The 19,915-nt window shown below is 26.2% G+C and overlaps 1 protein-coding gene across 2 annotated transcripts; it reads left to right on the top strand.

Annotated features, from left to right (window-relative positions):
• Positions 1–403: 403 nt before the first annotated feature.
• On the top strand, positions 404–2,808 carry LOC101204006 (dolichyl-diphosphooligosaccharide--protein glycosyltransferase subunit DAD1). Of its 2 annotated transcripts, XM_004150618.3 has the most exons (5): positions 404–631; positions 705–752; positions 1,855–1,942; positions 2,034–2,077; positions 2,507–2,808. In XM_004150618.3, the coding sequence occupies exons 1-5, from the start codon at positions 548–550 to the stop codon at positions 2,588–2,590; spliced, it is 348 nt and encodes a 115-aa protein (XP_004150666.1). In that variant the 5' UTR covers positions 404–547; the 3' UTR covers positions 2,591–2,808. The 2 variants fall into 2 exon arrangements, with proteins under 2 accessions (XP_004150666.1, XP_031737487.1); XM_031881627.1 differs by lacking the exon at positions 705–752 and having other exon boundaries at positions 459–631.
• Positions 2,809–19,915: the final 17,107 nt, after the last annotated feature.

The following is a 19,915-nucleotide window of genomic DNA, read 5'->3' as shown; positions in this document are numbered from 1 at the left end:
ATTAAATTTTTATATGAGCAACAATTTAATAAAATCACTTTTGGTTACTAAAATTTAATTCTATATTTTGATTTGAAACGATTTAGCTGTCAAGTTTCAATTTTGTAACAACAAAGTGCTTTTAACCCAACTTTAAAAGGGTAAGGATTTAGTCTTTTTACTCTCCTATTTAATTCATAAACAAATTAAGTTAATCAATTTATGAATCTAATGTTATAAATAACTTCTTTTTTTTTCAAAATAACCCCTAAAAAATATGCTATATCCTTTCTTATTCATCGAAAGGCCCACGAGCTTCCGACTTGTCGTCCGCCCGTTCGCCGTGGAGTAAGTTTCCGCCACGTCCGCATTGCAGCTTGACGGAGAAGAATCGAGGAGATTTATTCAGATAATTAGGCATTAGGGCTGGGTTTTAATATAAGGGTACAAAAGACTTTTCACTCACAAAAAACTATTGAGGTTTCCTTAGGATTTTGATTTTTGGACGAGAAATTTTCATTTGTTCTTCTTCGTTTCCTGAGATTACAGAGCTCCATACTTCTCAGCCATGGCGAGATCCACGAGCAAGGACGCTCAAGCTCTTTTCCAATCACTTTTTTCAGCTTATGCTGCCACTCCAACAACTCTCAAGGTATCTATATCTTTTCACTCTCTCTCTCTAGATTCACGGTGGAAAACTTTGACCTAGTTCGTCTTCTTCGCAGATCATTGATCTTTATGTGATTTATGCTGTGTTCACCGCTCTGATCCAGGTTTGTGTGTTTTAGATCCTTCTTCTGGTGCCATTTCCTTGATGGTTGTTGCAATTTTTTGTTGCTGGTTCTTTTTTGGAATGGATTTCCATCCAATTTTCCTCTCTCTCTTGATTACTACCTTTGGAGAGAGCATTGTAATGTGATTCGAGGGTGACTTTGATTTATTGTTAGGATATCGCCTGTGTACAGCTAAATTTCATTGTCATGTGTATATCATTGTTTTCTACAAGCAAACATTCATTGGAAATGGAAGGACACAAAAGAATGGGAATCCAGCTTGCAGAAATTTCCCCAGTTCTAACAGTGTAATGCAAGCTTATAATTACAAAAATAAGTGTTTCGTGAAGAGGAAAGCAATAGTTGCCTAAATCTAAACATCTTGAGAATTTCTTTTCTATCAAGGATCGAAGATAGTCATCAGCCTTACTTGTTGAGCCCGTTTGTGGGGGAATGTTGTGTTGTTATTTTGACACCCTTAGCATAATTGCACCTATTATATATTTCGTCTGTTCAATTCAACATTTGGTCCCTTCCTTTTTATAAAGCTGTAATTGAATCTTCATTATAAAAGATTAGTTCACTCGCTCTGATTTTCTTGGTGAGTTAGAACTCTGTCTTTTAATTGAATACTTGAGTTTGTTTCGCTTACAGCCAAATTTTTACCCACAAAAGGTGCTCTACAAAGAGAGATTATCGGCTTTTGGACTAAAATTTTTAATCTAGGAGTGGGAGATTTTAGTAATTTATGTCATGCCCCATAATCTCAAGAGTCAAGGCACTCAATTATTGGCATTTGATCTTTGTTGTATCATAATTTTGGTGTCTGTATTGTTGGCGTTAACATTTGAATGTTGTTGAGTTTATGGTCTTGAACGGTGACACCTACCTAAAGCGAAATAGTTTTGTGAGACTTAAGCACAAAGTTCAAAGAAATTTTTTTGGTAGGGTGCAACAATAAAATAAAAATTTTAAGAGGTTTGGGGTGTTCTGAGGAGGTGTGGTGCCTTCATCTTGCTCATCGTTTTGGCACTCTTTCAAAATATGTCTTCAAGTTTTTAAATATGTTTTGAATTAGAAACTGATAAGTCCTTGTAAACAGGTAGCATACATGGCAATTGTAGGATCTTTCCCATTCAACTCTTTCCTCTCAGGTGTTCTTTCTTGTATCGGGACAGCTGTCCTTGCTGGTAAGCAGAATGTGTATCTTCATGACCAAAGCACAAAAATAATGTAAAACGGAAGAACAGTTCTTATTCTGATCCAATTCTTAATTTGCAGTTTGTCTCCGGATCCAAGTTAATAAAGAAAACAAGGAATTCAAGGTAATTTCTTCATGCCTTTGAACTTTCACCCAAGTTTCTTTACCTGGTATTTTTTCCCACGAGATTAGAAGAGATTTGAAATCAAAATGGGAATTTGAATTCTGTTCTTTTCATATTTCATTTACATATTAGGAAAGGGTTTAGGTAAAATCCCTATTTTCTTTTCATTTCTAACGAACATTCAAACAATTAAATTTTATACTAATTCATTTCAAGTGCTTATCACTCACACAATTTAAAATGAAAGGCATTAATCTTTTAGAAAGCAAATTGTCTGATCAAGCATTACTCTTTCTGCACTGCCTCCTCGACCCTCCATTTATCATCTGAAAAACTAATAATAAGTGAAGTTCCTATCATAGAATCCAGATCTGGTTACAGCATATAACATTTTGAAGTGGCTAACGTATCGTCCTTTTAAATTTTCAGGATTTGGCACCGGAGCGAGCTTTTGCAGATTTCGTCCTGTGCAACTTGGTTCTCCATTTGGTGATTATCAACTTCCTTGGTTAAAATACCTCATTTTGGATTCTACTTCTTTTCTTGTTTCCTTTTGGAGAATTTATTTCAGCCCAGGAAATAGCTTATGCTAGAAATTCCCCATCAAACTTAGCATTTTAGAAAGAGAAAAAGAGAGAATTGCTACATCTTAGTTATAATGACGTTCTGAGTTATTTTCTACACCATGTTTTTCCAGTAAATCAAATACGTCAACAGTTTTCTGGCCATTATATTGCAAAGGTGAGAAACTACTTTTATACTCTCACTTAAATAATGAACATAACATAAAAGTAAGAAAAAGTATGGGTGTGCAAAGGTTGGTCAGAGTCTGTTTTCAAAGCAAACTGCTGCAGAGCCGATTAGTGTTAGTTTAGGAAATGTTCAAATTGATCTCGACCATCAAAGAGTAGATCATCAAAGAGTATAAACTGGTCGTCAATCGATTGGTCGATTTTATTCTTTAAAAAAAATGAGCAGATACTAGTCCCTTATCTTCATCAACCGACTGCCTTCGGTTTGGTTTGTTCCATTTTCCAAACTATATGCTCACCCCAAAAAAGAAAAAAAAAGTAAACAAATCATGATTGAAGACAGCAGGTTTAAAATCTTGTAAGTGCTAGAAGATATATTTGCGAATTAAGTTCTTGAGGTTTTATTTCAATAGGTTTTTGTTTCCCCCTCTAATTTGGTATTTATCTTTGCATATGATTTACTAATTTACATTATAGGTCGTTACATGTTACATGATTGGTTAATTTATATTTAATGTGGGCAAAGAAAATTATGGTTGCCATTGGGACGGATGGTTGAACTATATAGTATTGGGTGTTTAAGGCCAGAGTTGGTTATTAATTATAATCTGTTTGAGGTGTAAATTATTTTTGTTCGGGAAGGGAATAGTAAAATACAAAGGTAAAGAATAAAATAGTAAAAATCGTAATAAATGTGGATTTTGAAATAGGGTATATTGTAGCAAGATATTATAATTTCAAATAGAGTGTTTGGGGCCATGAGTGAGTTATTATTATCTTCGATTATTATAGTTTGATTAGAATAGATTGTGTTTGTGGCGTAGATTATTTTAATTTAGATTATATTGATATGTGTTTGGTGTGTAGCGTATTTTAGTTTTATAAAAAAATAGTAGCGAAGAATAAAAGAATGAATATTAAATAGAAAAAATTTATTTTATTTTTCAAATCTAAAGGTTAATGGTCTAACTTTGCATCAGTTCTTGGGCCTTGCTGCAGCCCATTGGTTGATAACTCGTGAATATTAATTTGATAGTACCATTGCTAGTATTTAGTACCAAGTAAACTATCTCAAATTTATTTACAAGTACTCAAATTGAAACATCTTTAAATACACCTCGATCAAAGTGGAATAAAAAATAATTATTTTAACCTATTTCTTTCGTATGTTCTTTCCAACCAAAACATGAAAACTTCACATTATATGGAAAAAAATTATAATATAGTAAAAAGTTGTCCTATTTTGTAAATAGTTTATTTTATTGTTTATGTGTGTATATATATATATATATATATATTATAATTTTTTTACTTGTAGTTACATTTCCTTTGCAGAAAATTTTCAAAATCAAAATGACACGTGTAAAATTCTTGGTGGTTTAAATTATCACTGAAAAATAAAGAGATTCATTGGAAGGGAGAGAGAGAGAGAGGTGAGAATCTTCACAGCCAAATCCACTGTTCCATCCACCACTTCTCTCTCTTCCTTTACAAGTTTATTCACTGAACAAAGATTAATACACAACTCTCCTTTTTCTCTGTTTTCTATCATTTTTTAAATATGCATTTGGTACTTAACATTGTTTATTTTTCATGCTTTTAAATCAATATTATTTTAATTTTTAAACTTTTTGTAAGGATGTTTCCAAGAGGAGTGAGTTAGCAAGATGAATTTAGCTGATCACATCCGTTATCAACTTTTTTCAATGTGAACCGAATAGGGATTTCAAATGTTGATGTCAACGAAACGGTATCATCTTAATTTCGTTACTAATTAAAATTTATGAAAAATTACAAAAACAATAAATAAAAAATTAAATCTAATTATGAACAAACAAATCTTTTTTAAAAAATTATTAATTTCACACTATATTGATCTTTTATACTTTACTATAAACACACGACTAAACAACTCATCTCCCTTTATCACGTCTTCTTCAATTTTAGGCATGATTTACTCATACCATACAAACACGATATTTCGCTATATTTTTAAATAATTTGATTCATTTTCGATACATTAACATATAAATAAAAATATATACACTAATAATAAATACATAATAAATATTTTTTTTTACCGATTATCATTTCCAAGGTCGATAATTAAATATTTAAATAATATATACTAAAAAAGAATTAATAGGTGTAGTGGGCATCAGAGAAAAGGTAGATTTACACAACAAAAAGACAAGAGAGTTGCGTTAACATTAAACAATCAGATAACACATGCATAAACGACGTCGTTCTCCACGTGGATCACTCTTCCACTCTTTCTTTTGTTTCCCCCCTAATTAATTAAATAATGCTTTCATGCACTAAACTTACTTTGGAATAATCTCACATTCTCTTTACCCTTTTCCTTTTTTCTTCTTTTAAATTTTAAATTAGAAAAATTACAAATCCTAACCTTTCACATTTGTATTGTTCATTTATAACTATTTTCAAATATCTTATTATAAACAAAGTATTTACAATAACGTCACATACTAAACAAACCCTCTAAATATCTCCACAGTGATATGATATTGTCCACTTTAGATATACACTTTCATAGCTTTATTTTTAGTATCATCCTTTACATGTTCAAAACCATCCCTTATCTAACCATCTAGGACTTTGGTCGCATTATAATCCTCCCCTCATATAGTCATTCATCTGTCAAGCTATATCCAAGTAAACTCCTCTTTTCATAGCACACTGTCTATCCAATAGAGAGTCTAACCATGAATCTCATCACAACCTATTTTTTAGACTTTCAAGATTCTTCTACTATATCTTTGTTTGACACCTGAGAATCATACTAACATGGTTAAGTTAGATGCATGACTCTGATACCACTTTTTAACCTCTAATCTTGAAAAATCTAGGGATTTGTTTGAAATTTTTTCAAACATTAAAAAAGAAGTTATAATTTAATAAAGAAATAAAGAAATTATTAATTATTAAAATTGATGGAGGAAAATGAATTAAAAATGGACCACACCATGACCATTACCATGAGTCCATGACCATATGATCATAAATCTTAATGAGAAGGCGTGCCGTGGCTGCTTTGCTTTAAACACCGTTGTTTTAAATTGTGTTAGTTTCCCAAGAAAAATCAATTCCCCCTTTTAGGTTTCCCAAGAAAATCTATTTCCCTATTTCCCTTTCTATTTATTTGCTTTTTATTTATTTCTAATCCTTCCTTATTATCGACACATTTCTCACTACGCTTTTATCGAAATATCTCGATTTTGAAAACTAACCTTTTGTTTATGTCCTATTAGAATACTTCTCCTAACGTATCATCAAACTAACCTATGATTCGTGTTCGTATACTTTGTGAATTGATGAGAACCAACACCCGGTTTTAAGGGAGACGTAATTTTTATAAAAACATAATTAATTTTTTTAAAACGTAAAAATACAGTTAGGGTTTTGTCAGTTAGTAATGGGTGTCACTGATGATAGTGAATGGGCAATTTGACATTAGATGGTACTTTATGACGTAAGTACGTAGCATTGTTATTAGAATTCAAGTGATTTAACGTTATTAGAGAAACTGAACTTTAGTCATCCATATAAAAACTTATCAACCGAAACCACTAATTAAAATTTTTCATGTTGAAGATTGTGAAATATACTCCTGTATTTTGTAGTTTATTTCAAAAGATAATTCTTAACTTTTTAAGAGTTTCATTAGTGTCGTTTTATTTATGTTGTTCATATTAATTCAACTAACATGGATAGGATATGTTAGTGATAACTGTGAAGTATGTAATTTGAATCAACACACCCAATTACATTTAGAGAATATTAAAATAACACATATATTGTACTTCTCATTCATTTTTAGGAACATTAATGTTATTTAATAATAATTATTATATGAAATGTAACAACACTAGACGATACTTACCAACAAAAATTCATTGTGTGAACGTAGAAAACGTGTACTAATTTTGATTATTAATAGAATGGTCGATAATTTTTAAACATGCAATTCTCGAAAAATAATCTTTCTTTTTTTTTTTTACCATATTTGGTTTGAAAAGTAAACTTATAAAGTATCTCAACTTTCTCCTTTTTGTATGGCTTTTTAGTTCTTCTTATAATTATGTCTATTTGTATCTAATAAACCAACACAAATTTCACTAATCAAATCGACATAAATTCAAATTTTAATAACACAACTCGTCATTTAATCAAGCAATAAATACAAATTTAGATTTTAAAAAGGTAATTATCAATATATATATATATATATATATATTTATTTATTTATTTAAAACAACCTTCAATAATTTATTAAATTTATTTAAAAAGTCAATTAATTAATTAAATAAATAAAAGTATGTAAGATAATTGGGATTTTTTTTTAAAATAATGTAAAATTTGAAACATATTTCAAAAATAGGGTAGTTACAAAACTATTTTCAAAAATAGGTGTTTTGAGGTGAAGTCGTGGACGGGGTACACGACTTCCATGTAGTGGCCCCCACATACTCTATTTTTTCCTTATTTTTATATTTATACTACACTGGGCCCCACATTTTTTAATTTTCTCATTATTTATATACGTGGGTCCCACACACTTCATTTTTTCTCATTATTTATATATACATACTCACATATAATATAATATATATATTATACATTCAAATTCTAAAAATATCTTTCTTTATTAAATTAATTTATTTTTTTTATTTTTTTCTTTATATATATTTAAATATCACAATCTTCAATCTTCAATTTTTCTTATTAAATTCATTTTTCTAATTTAATTTAATTCTTTCTTAATCAAAATTATACATATATTTTTTTTCCAATTTTCAATTTTTTTTAAAAAAATCTCATATATTAACCAAACATGTTATTAAAAATATATTAAACAAATTAAAAGTGTAATAATAATAATAATTTATATATATATATATATATATATATATTTATTTATTTAATATCTCAATCTTCAAATTTTCTTATTAATTCATCTTTTCTAATTTAATTTAATTATTTCTTAACCAAAATTATATATATCTTTTTCTAATTTTCTGTTTAAAAAAACACATATATTAACCAAATATGTTATTAAAAAATACATTAAACAAATAAAAATAATAATAGTAATTGAAAGAAGTTGAAACGTACTCTAAAAATAATAATAACAATAAATTTGCAATTCAAAATTATCCATTAAGTTTTTAAATTTAATTTGTAATCGAACTAATTCTTGTTTTTTTCCTTTTACCATAAACATGAATTTCTTTTTATTCAATTATCAATGTGTGTGGCTTCAAGTGTTATTATTATTATTTTTTTTAGTAATTTTAACTTATCTCAATTATTATTATTACTCTTTTAATTTGTTTAATATATTTTTAATAACATGTTTTGTTAATATATGAGATTTTTTTTAAAAAAATTGAAAATTGGAAAAAAAATATATGTATAATTTTGATTAAGAAAGAATTAAATTAAATTAGAAAAATGAATTTAATAAGAAAAATTGAAGATTGAAGATTGTGATATTTAAATATATATAAAGAAAAAAATAAAAAAATAAATTAATTTAATAAAGAAAGATATTTTTAGAATTTAAATGTATAATATATATATTATATTATATGTGAGTATGTATATATAAATAATGAGAAAAAGTGAAGTGTGTGGGACCCACGTATATAAATAATGAGAAAATTAAAAAATGTGGGGCCCAGTGTAGTATAAATATAAAAATAAGGAAAAAATAGAAGTATGTGGGGGCCACTGCATGGAAGTCGTGTACCCCGTCCACGACTTCACCTCAAAACACCTATTTTTGAAAATAGTTTTGCAACTACCCTATTTTTGAAATATGTTTCAAATTTTACATTATTTTTAAAAAAAATCCAAGATAATTGCTATAATTGAAATATGAGATGGCTGTTAAAATTTTTATAAAATGTATCAAAATTTTGAGAATCTACTCGTGATAGATACTAATATAGTCTATCGATATTTGTCAGGAAAATATCTGAAATTCTGTGTTAGAGTAGAAAAGTCCAAAAGGTTTAATGTGAACCCATTAACAAAAAAAGAGGAATTATCAAAGAATGTATACTAATTAAAGCTACTTTTTTTATAAAAAGAAAAATAGAAACAAAGAAGTCAAATATAACCAACTTCCTTTAACCATTTTCTCCCTTTATTTAAGATTTGCATAATAATGTCTTATGCACTCTAATGATTCTTAAGTCAAAAAGATTTTGTCTCATTTGTCCTTTGCTTTAACTAAAGGTGTTTCTCTTAATTATCTTTCTTTTGTTATTTACTTACTCTCTTTTTCATATTTTGTAGATTATATTTATTTATATCCTTCCACACTTTGTTTCAGTCTTATCTATAAACTTCCATCTCTTTAGTTTAGGTGATTGATGTTAGTGGTCATTGTTGCTAATTACTAATATTAAAATCCAAATTTGAGATTGTGTGAAAATATTAATATTGGTATTTTAATTTTACGAATATATAACTATTGATCTTTAATATCGATATTTAACCTTTTAATTACACATACATCGATAAATATATCAAAGTATACCAACAATTCACAATTATCCATAGGTTAAAGATGTTTTTCTTTCATATAATTTTACAAAAGCATATTACAATATAAACATAAAATACATAGTCACGTACTTTTAAATTTTAGTATAGGGTGACTTAGTCAATATTTTTTTTTTGTTATTCTATGAGGTAGTTATAAATTTACCAATTTATTTATGCGATAAATGTTATGTTATAAAGATTATTATAAAAGAATTAACATTTTGGATTGAATTTTTGGGACTAAATTAGTAAAAAAAAAGGGGTTATTTTAAAAAAGTGAATTTTAGCCAATATTTGGAAGGGTTGGGATAGTCTAAGTTGAGATAATAAGAAGACACGTTAGCGGGTTCTGTGAAGAGCAGGCATGTAGGGCCTCGTTGTAGCCGTCAGATGAACAAAACCCAAAGAGAATCACTACCGTTGATTTGACCGCTTGGACCCCACCACGCCCAATGCGTTTTAAGTCAAAAAACAAAATGAATATGTACACGTAGACGTACTACTACTGACTTCTCACGGCTGCGTGACTTCCACGTGCCGTCACCCTCACTCCCCGCCGCCCGGGTCCTCTCCTTCCCTTCCATGGTTAAAAATATTACGTTGGAAGGCAATAACAAAATTATTATAGCTTCCCTTTAACGTATAAATTGTTTTAGTTTGAATTATAAAAATAAGTGTAGGGTGTTAAAGATTATTTTAGTTTGATAAATAAATATTAATATTGTAACAAAAATTAAAAAATATTATAAATGTCAAATCGTAGAAAATAGTAAATAGTGTTTATTGAATAGTTGCAAACTTTGAAATAATATTTACTGTAGTAAGAGATGATTATTATAATCCTAGATAATCATTGTCTCAAACTGTCCTTTAAATGTTCTATTTTAGTTATTCTCTTACTAAATTTTTAATTTAGTCTCTTAAACTTATTTTTTATTGGAATTAATTAAACAATCGTACAATTTTCATGCAATAAACCCAATAAATGAGTATATTTTTAAATTTTGTAGTGAAAATGTTAATACAGTACAGAAAATATCTATAATAAAATAACAGTGAAGACTAAATTTAAGATTTATTAAAAGTCTTAAAGACTGTAAATTTAACGTTTGAAAGTACAATAACTAAAATTGAACAACTTTAAAGTATAAAAACCAAAATGATATTTTAATATTTTTTTTATTACTATTGTTGTTCTTGGTAATTAAAGAAAAAAAACAAGTAGAACTAAAAATGAAAGGAAACTTAGAAATCTCACTTAATTAGTCAACAAAAGTTTGATAGATTATTAAATTGTGTTATGCTAATATATTTACAATCAAGAACATGTCATTCAAATATTACATTATCACCAACGGATGATTTTTGTCTAATACCCAATATTATTTATCCTTTAACAAAATTCATTTCTTTCAAGTCACATTATATATAATTATATTAAAGAGAATGATGTTTAATTTACAATTTTTATCTTCTCAATTCTAGTTTACTAATCATAAAAGTGAATATTTGTATCTTCAAAATAAAATATTTATCTTTATAAATGGTTTTTTTGAAAATATAATTACGCAATGCTATAATAACCATATTTAATTACCATAAATATTAGGTAAAAAATTCTAATTACGTAAGTAAACACTATTTCAAAGTGCCTCATTTGCTACCGTATTTACTATTTATTACAATTTTTACTATTTAACATTCATGGTTTTTTTTTCTAATTATTTGGTATCGTGTTTACTATTCTATTTAAAATTAAAACAATCAACATCACAAACACTTAATATTGTAATTCAAACTAAAATAATCTATCTTCTAAATCTTCTATTATAGCTAACTCGTTAACTCGTTAACTCAATCATGTAGTAGAATAAAATAAAATAACATAAAGATATACAAAATTCGAACTCAAGAATTAAAAAAATCCAATATTTTATACTTCCAATGGATATTAACAATAATAATAATTATTATTATTATTAAATTTTCCATTTTGATGGGTTTATGGAGTTTTTTTTCTTCTCACTTTATTTCGTTGGTTTTGGCGTATTGGAAGCACGCGAAGAGAAGCGCGTGGGGCCCGGATATAATTGGCGGGGGATAAAGAAGACACGAAGCGGGGAGGGCCGGATTCAGTGCGGTGTACTCACACCATAAGCTCATACAGTTCCCTTCTATCAATCGTTCATTGATTGTACAGTTCAACCATCAAATCAAATCAGATTCGAATTCGTACTCAACACTTCCCCAACTCCTACCACTAAATTAACACAACTTTAAATCACAATAAATATGAATAATACCTATTGTATCAACTGATATTACGAATAAATTCATTGACCAATAATAATTGTTTGATGTTGATGAACTCTATATCATTCTCAAATAATGTTAGTATGACTGCAATTAATATAGAGTAGTACCTATGTTCTTGTACTTTGGTAGCTTTATTATTATTAATAATAATATGATGAATGACACGCGAGACGAGAGAGTTGCCCGATTGATTAAGTTGGCAATAGTTTTTTGAGAAAAACAAATTGGTTACAAAAGGAATGTAACTCGTTTCATTATCGTTGATTGTTAGTTCGTATTATTTGGAAATGCATATTAAGTCTATCAAGTTTTTAAATGTGTTTATAAAACATAAAATCGATTGGTTCCAACAAATAAAATATTGTACTTATGCAATAGTATTAAGAAAATGATACTTTTGCGGTATTAAAAATACTTCATGTGAGACATAGACTTTTGCGATATCGAAAAAATGTACTTATGTAATAGTATCGAAAAAAATGATACTTTTGCAGTATTAAAATACTTCACGTGAGACATATATTTCAATTAGCTGTGTTTTTTTCTTTTTTTTGCTCAATCTTTCAAATGTGTGTTATTCACTAGTGTTACGTCGTGTCAAGAACAATAGCATTGTACATTAATATTAAATGATTATTTAATGATTGAAGATGGCTATAGAAAATTTCATTGAGTGATTATGCTTGATTTCGAATAAGTACAATACATGTGAAACAATTGTCATGTCAAATTATTTTACAAAAGCACATCTCGATCTCATTAGGTCAATTAAGTAATAGTTCAGTTTCTTTTATTGTAATTAAGAGTTTTGTATAGCTCATTAAACGTTTCGTTACAATATACACGTAGAACTTGTTCATCTTTGTTTATTTTTTTTCTAAACTTTCAAAAGTACATTGTATTTGTGTTCGATAGATTTTTAAATTTTAAAATATATTGTTTAACATATTTGTCCATACATAATTAGAAGTTTTATTTAGCAATTCAATTTTTTTTTAATATAAACTATCGATTAACTTTTAAATTTTATAGTATTTAAATAGTGAAATTAGTACTAGCCACACAATCCATAAATCATATACTTATTTATAACCCATCTCCAAAATCTATAATATAAATTTCTTAGATAAAAAAGAAATTAAATATAAACTTTGGAAATTTATAAAGTAACCTAATAATATATATATTATATAATTTTTTAGAGGATAGGGCAACCTATATAATAAATGATCGCTAGCCATTATTCTTACTAATAGAATATATCATAGAACAAAATAGTAATGAAAATTAATGATACTCGTTTTTTCTTTTAAAAAATAGGGCATAATGTAATTTATGGAAGACAATATAAAATACAAAATCTCCACTATTTATAAATATAAAGAAAGATTGCAATTTAGATAACCTACCGTATCTACGGGCGGATCTACAACGGGCAGGAGATACATGTTCCCTCGTATTTTTTATTTTTATATTTTTAATATTAATTTGAAAGTGTTAAATTACAATATATTTTAAACAATGCTTTGTTTTTATTATATGATGTCTTTGGTATAGTGGTTGTGTCCACTTAAAACACTGAGTTAAAATTTCGTCTACTATCTATATTTATCATAGTAGTTTATTTTAATATATCTAAGGGTCGGTTTATAATTCGATTTAAATTATTTAAAAGATTTTTTTTAAGAAACTCAAATTTGATTGAACTATTTTTTATAAAAATAGTTAAAATATATTTAAAAATGTATTTCGAGTGTTTCCAAAACTTTAGTTTTGTTTTCTTTTCAAAATAATTTATTTTATAAATTAAGTACTTTAAAATATAATTCAAACCGTCATAGATTAAGATATTTTGTTATATATATATATTTGTAATTTTTATGATTTAAAATATTTAAAATAAAATAGATATGATTGAAGGATTTTAAGTAAAATAGAAAATGGACGGCGAAGATTGAAAGGATGAAGGAAGAGGATCCAATGCGAAGCGTTTGCCGTTTACGCTGTAGTGATTGTACACTGCGCCTCACAGCAAAGTTTCCCACTACACGTAAACTTCTGCTTCCACTATTTTCTTGGTCCCACCTTTTACCATACTATTTATTTAAATTACCAAAATATAAAAGTAAAAAAATATTTACATCTTGCTCCATTTAAAAACATCTAGGTTCATTTTATTATATTAAAAAAAATAGATATTATTGTGAGAAATTACACCAGATAACCAAAACATTTAGGAAAAACATCTGATGACACCTATTTTTTTATATTGTGAACATGACAAATATGATCAGTAATTAGTGATATGACAATAAAGTCTATATAACTACATTTTTTAAATTATAAAAGTATCAAATTTAAAAGTCGATAACAAATATTCTTTAGATAACATCTATTATCCACATATAAATATGGATTTCTTTACTTGCACTCCTCGCAATATTCTTTGCGCTTGGAAATCGCTTCGCTTCGCCTAATGAATATGGGGATTTGGTTCATGAATATGGATAAAAAACAGTTCCATTATTGAAACTTTGCGACCCACGGAGCAGTGCAAAGAATTTTGCTCAGATTCTTCATATATTGATGCTCCAACGATTCCTCTTATAATTAAATTGGAGGAGTCAGACACATTAACATTAGTGATATTCACAATAGGCAAAAGAAAAAAAGTCTCATGAGCTATTTTTTTCTAAATGTTTTCGTCATCTTATATAATTTACCAAAATATTTACAATTCATATAAAAATCAAGTATAATAAAATTTATTTTTTATAGTTTTTCTATGTGAAAGGTAAATAGTTAGTTAATTTTTCTATTTTTTAAAAAAGTTATAGTTAATCACTCATCTATTTTGTTGTTATATTTAATTTTTGAAATATTTTAAAAAATAACAAATTTTACAAAATATCTACCCCTATAACAAATTCTATCACTTAGAGTCATTTATATGTTATAGTGATAGAAATTTTGCTATACCTTCTAAATATTTTAATTTATTTTGTTACTTTTAAAAATACCTCTTATTTTTTTTTTTCTATTTTAGTATTTATTTTATGCATTAAATATTCAAATACGGATTCAAATCCCTAATAAAATGGCATCTGACTATTTTCAATGACATTTAATTTTAATATTCTTGATAATAAAAAATTAAATGGCCTTTTAAATGTTTTCATCCGTAAGAAAACTATGGCCCATGTACTTACATTAACTATCTCAAAGCTTATATTATTTTAAAATATATTCCCAAATCAAACATGGTATTTAACAAATTAAAATATAAATAGAATTCGTAACTAAACTTAAAAAAAAAATTGAAATTTAGGATTGTTATAAAGGAAGGCAAAGTTTGATTGATAGTAATAAATTTTCATCCAAATATTGATATTTTAATATAATATAAATAATTCGTATTGATGTTTTAATATAATATAAATAATTCGTATGATTCACATTAAAAAGATTCAAATTGGTTAGAGATGCATTATAAATAAAAATTATAATTAGGTTTTATAATATAAATTTAAAGTAGAATATGATTCAAAAAAATTATTCAAAATTAATTTATGCGATAATTAAATATTAAAAAAATCAAATAATTCTTTTAGCGGAAATTTAGTTTATATCCGAATCAATGCAAATTAGATACTTATTAAAACTACACGTTATGAAATAATTAATTATGAATATGATCTAAATTTAGGACAAATCGTGATTGGAAAAGCATCGTTAGTCTAATTAGTTTATACATTAATTGTTTTTTGAAATAGTTTTAGTATGTATTTTATTCCTACAAAGATATTCTATCTATACAAAGTCCATTTTATTTTTAACGTTGTGAAACATGTTTAATGCATGTCGTTCGAACGAGTTAAAATTAAAATTATAAAAGTTTCAAATGTAAAAATAATTAATTCAAATTTCTTTAAATAAAAGTTGAATACAAACTAATCTATAATCTATAAAGGGAAAATTTACTATCAATAATAACTCAAGAACTCTATATACACTTATACGCAATTTCTCTCTTTTTCATTTTCTATGTAGGGTGGTTTCAATTTCAAGAAAAGCGTTTGCTATTTTAACGACAAAATCTAAAATTTTGCTATGTTCAAATGAAAGCTCTATATGTACGGTTTTTTTTTTTTAATTCAATAACACGTAGTGGTGAGATAATACTGAACATGTGATATTTTGGTCAATAATATATGTTTTGTTTATTTTATTTTAACTTTTTAAAAATTTATCTTTTAAGTTGAATATTTTAATAGTTATACGATAAAATATTTAAGTCAGCATGAATATAATTCAATTATAATGAGTATGCTCTATCAATCTCGATATTCAAACGGTAAAGTTAGACCTCCATCCACTACTCTATAATTGAAAAAAAAAAATCCAAATAAATACCATTACACTAGAGAAAGGAAACTAAAAGGAAAAAGAAGGGTAGCAATTACAACCTTATGATTTATTTATTTAAGTTTTGATTTATTTGTCACATAAAAACAAAAGTATAAATTCATTAGGGCATTTAAAAAACATTAAAATGAAAAGTATATAGGAGGGTGGAAGAGAGCATATATTATAAATATGATATTGTTTTGTATGATAATGTATGGGAAGAAAAATGTTGAAAATGAAATGATTATGTCTCCATTATGCATGAAAAATAAAAACTAATCATACAAAATCATCAACAAAAACATTCATAGCATCTTAGAAACAAACCCATGCCTTCCCTTCCCTTCATATTATATATATTCTTTAAGAATAATACTAAGTTTAATTTGCTTCTACAAAAATTCAACTTTCACCCCTTAGTTATGAGAATTGTTTCTCATTTTTAAATATTACATTTAACATTTAATTTGTTTGCAACTTGTAAAGATAATTTAGAATAATTTTCAAGAAATTAATTGTACTAATAAAAGGTAATACAAAGTTAACATTGATATAGATATCGATAGACCTTTAATAAACACTAATAAAAATTTATCAATGTTCGAAAATAATAAACACAAGTCTATCAACCTATCGTTTATTAGGAGTCTTTACAAATTTTTACTCTATATATATATATAATTTTTTAAATAGTTTCTTTTACTCTCTCTATATATAATTTTTTAAATGGTTTTTTTTAAGAGATTGAGAATTTGAACTCGAGACTTCTTGTCGGAAATATACTTAAGCTAAGCTTGTGATAGCTTTTTTTGAAAACTGTTCATTTTAAATGCATAATAGCCTTAACGCAGCGGAAACATTTACAAAACATTTTTCAATATTAATTTGAGAATTAGAAATACAAGTACATTGACAAATATATAAACATAAAATAATTATGGAATCAACTACTTCCATTTCCGTCCTTGAATCTACAATTCTCCAAGTTTGTAATCACTAACACAACCACTTGAAGCATCTTCTATCATATTAGTATTTCGAGGTTTTGAGTTGTCGGAACCAGAATTAGATTTGAAATAACAAACAATTTTTCTTTCCTTTTAGAGAGGTTAAACAGAGAACTCAATTTGTCCGTTCAAAATTGCATTACACGCCTTCCATTTTCTTTAGAATGAAGAAGAGAAAAAGAGAGATTGAGATACGTGTGATTTTTTCGCGTTCTTTATCATGCAAAAAAAATAGTAATAAATAGAATATTTGATAAAATATTTACACTCAATATAAAAATCAACTAAAATAAAATTTATCACTATTGGTTTATTCTATGGAGGGCAATTTCTTTTTATATTTTGAAAAAATCTCTAAATTAAATAACTTCCGTCCTAAATTATTTTTAAACTATAAAAGCTTACAAACATAAACGAATTTAATCGTTCTAATGTCTTAGCTTCCTTACAACATTCAAAAAAAAGTTTTATGTATTTTTTTTAACATCTCGTTTTTTTCTTCCTAATGGCTTCAAACAAATCTAGAGATAAATTAAATAGTCATAACACCATTTATAAATTATTGAGTAATCATAGATAAAGAATGAAAAATTATGATAACTCACTCTAACGATAAAACAAGTCCAATTCAATTAAAATATAACACGTTAGTAATTAAAAAAAATTGGTTCAAATTTACTTACATTTATTATATTATAAATTTAACGTTTACTGTCATTGTAAATAATGTAAAATTAAAATGACACAAAGTACAGACCCATGTTAAATTCGTTCGTGCTTATATAAACAAAATACGATCAAAATTTAAATTCTTTCACCACAAATCAATTAAACCAATTAGCGCTAGTTTTTCATGTGCGTTGGCACAGTTAGTAAATGAGTTTGGAAATCAAATATTTCCAAAATTATGATAATATAATCAGAAGCTACTAATAAATTTGAATATCTAATAATGTGTACATTAATATGAGATGGGTCAGTCTATTGCTTTTTATACTTAACCTATACAAATTCAAACCTTTTCAAATCCAGATCCAAAAATGAGTTTAAGATTTAACTCTAAATAAATAAATAATCAAATCAAGTTGGGGTAATAAATAAATAATAATTTTAACTTCAAATTTTGGCTTTTAGTAGATAGAGAGAGAAACATATACATACATATATATATATATATATATATTTTGACCTAATGTCTGTGGAACTGACAAAGCAATGAAGTCATGCACAAACAAATTTATTTTTCTCTCTCTTCACTTTTAAATACATATTTAAAAAATTACACTTTTTTTTTTGTTTTATTACCATTTATAATATAAATAATTCAGTTGGGTTTTGTAAAAAAAAATGTGTATATATATATATAATAAATAAATTTTGTTTTGTTTTATTAACTTTATAGGTAGACAAGAACATTGTTTAAATAAAAAGAGTGAATTAAATAAACGGGTTGGATTCCAAATTAATTTGAAAAGCTTAAAATAATAAAGGTTAAATGACTAATTTAACCATAATTATTTGGATTTAGATTCAAATTGACACTTGTGTTTGGTTAAATCTTATTAATTATAATTTAAATATGTCAGGTAAAATATCTATATGACAATTAGGAAATGTTGTAATTTAAAATTTGTAACAATTTAGTAAAAGTTTATTTGTAACAATTTAGTAAAAGTTTATTTGTAACAATTTAGTAAAAGTTTATATTAAGAAAAAACAATGAATCAATAGGCTTATATTGTATTCTGAAATTAAAAGTTATTAAGAATTTGTTGTATTTACAACAAATAACAATATCTATGTCTGTGATTTATAGAAATTTACAATTTAATCATAACCTTTATAAATGATTTATACAATGTGATAAAAAATTCATAAATAATTTTATCGATAGAAACCAATATTTTTATTAGGAATTAAATTATAACTTTATCTGCATAATTCATCGTTTAATCTAATTTATTTGGATATTATTCATATTTTTATCTATATTGTTTATTAAACTGAGAATTCAATAGTTTTCCCAATATCAATATTTAATACCTCAAATGACAAAGTAAGTAAGCTCGGTTTAAGGTTTAATCCACCATCTTAATAAAATTAAAAGAAAATACTAAAAAAACGTTTAGGACAAGAATTGAGTTACTTTGGTCATAGGTTATTATAATTAAATTATAACCTTACGTGTTTTAAGTGTAAATTATTTTAATTTAAATTATAATATATATTTGAAGTATAAACTAATTCAGTTAAAGAAGAAAATAGTAAATAATATAGCAAAGAATAAAAAATAATAAAGAGTTAGCAAAAATAGTAACAAATAATAAATGGAGACGTTTTAAAAAACAATAAAATAGTGAAACTATTTACAAAATATAGTAAAATTTATTAACATAATTCTAAAATCTTTTTAATTTTTTTGTTTTAAACAATCTAATTTTTTTTTCATGTTCATAAATTTTTCCTCTCTTTCTTTAAACTTTAAACGGATAATCCACTTAGTGGTTTCTTTATCGGAAAACTTCAATAAGTTACTTATTGAACTCTTGTTCAAGAAAAATTCCTATACTCAGACTCTTTCTTTAGCGCCAACGTCCGTAAATCGGACAACTCTAAGAGCTTAATCAGAGAAAGAAGAATAAAGTAGTCGAGTAAGATTATGAAATCCAATCTGGTTGTAGAAGGATCTCTTTGTATTGAGAACTAAGACGTAGACTTAGAGAAAATTTTTAAATAGTATTTACTATAACGGAGAGGGGTTATTATAGTCTCGAGTAGTT

Source organism: Cucumis sativus, chromosome 3, assembly GCF_000004075.3.
Source record: "Cucumis sativus cultivar 9930 chromosome 3, Cucumber_9930_V3, whole genome shotgun sequence".
NCBI classification, from domain to species: Eukaryota; Viridiplantae; Streptophyta; class Magnoliopsida; order Cucurbitales; family Cucurbitaceae; genus Cucumis; species Cucumis sativus.
Note: the sequence above shows the minus strand (reverse complement) of the source record. Positions and strands in the feature narration are given on the sequence as shown.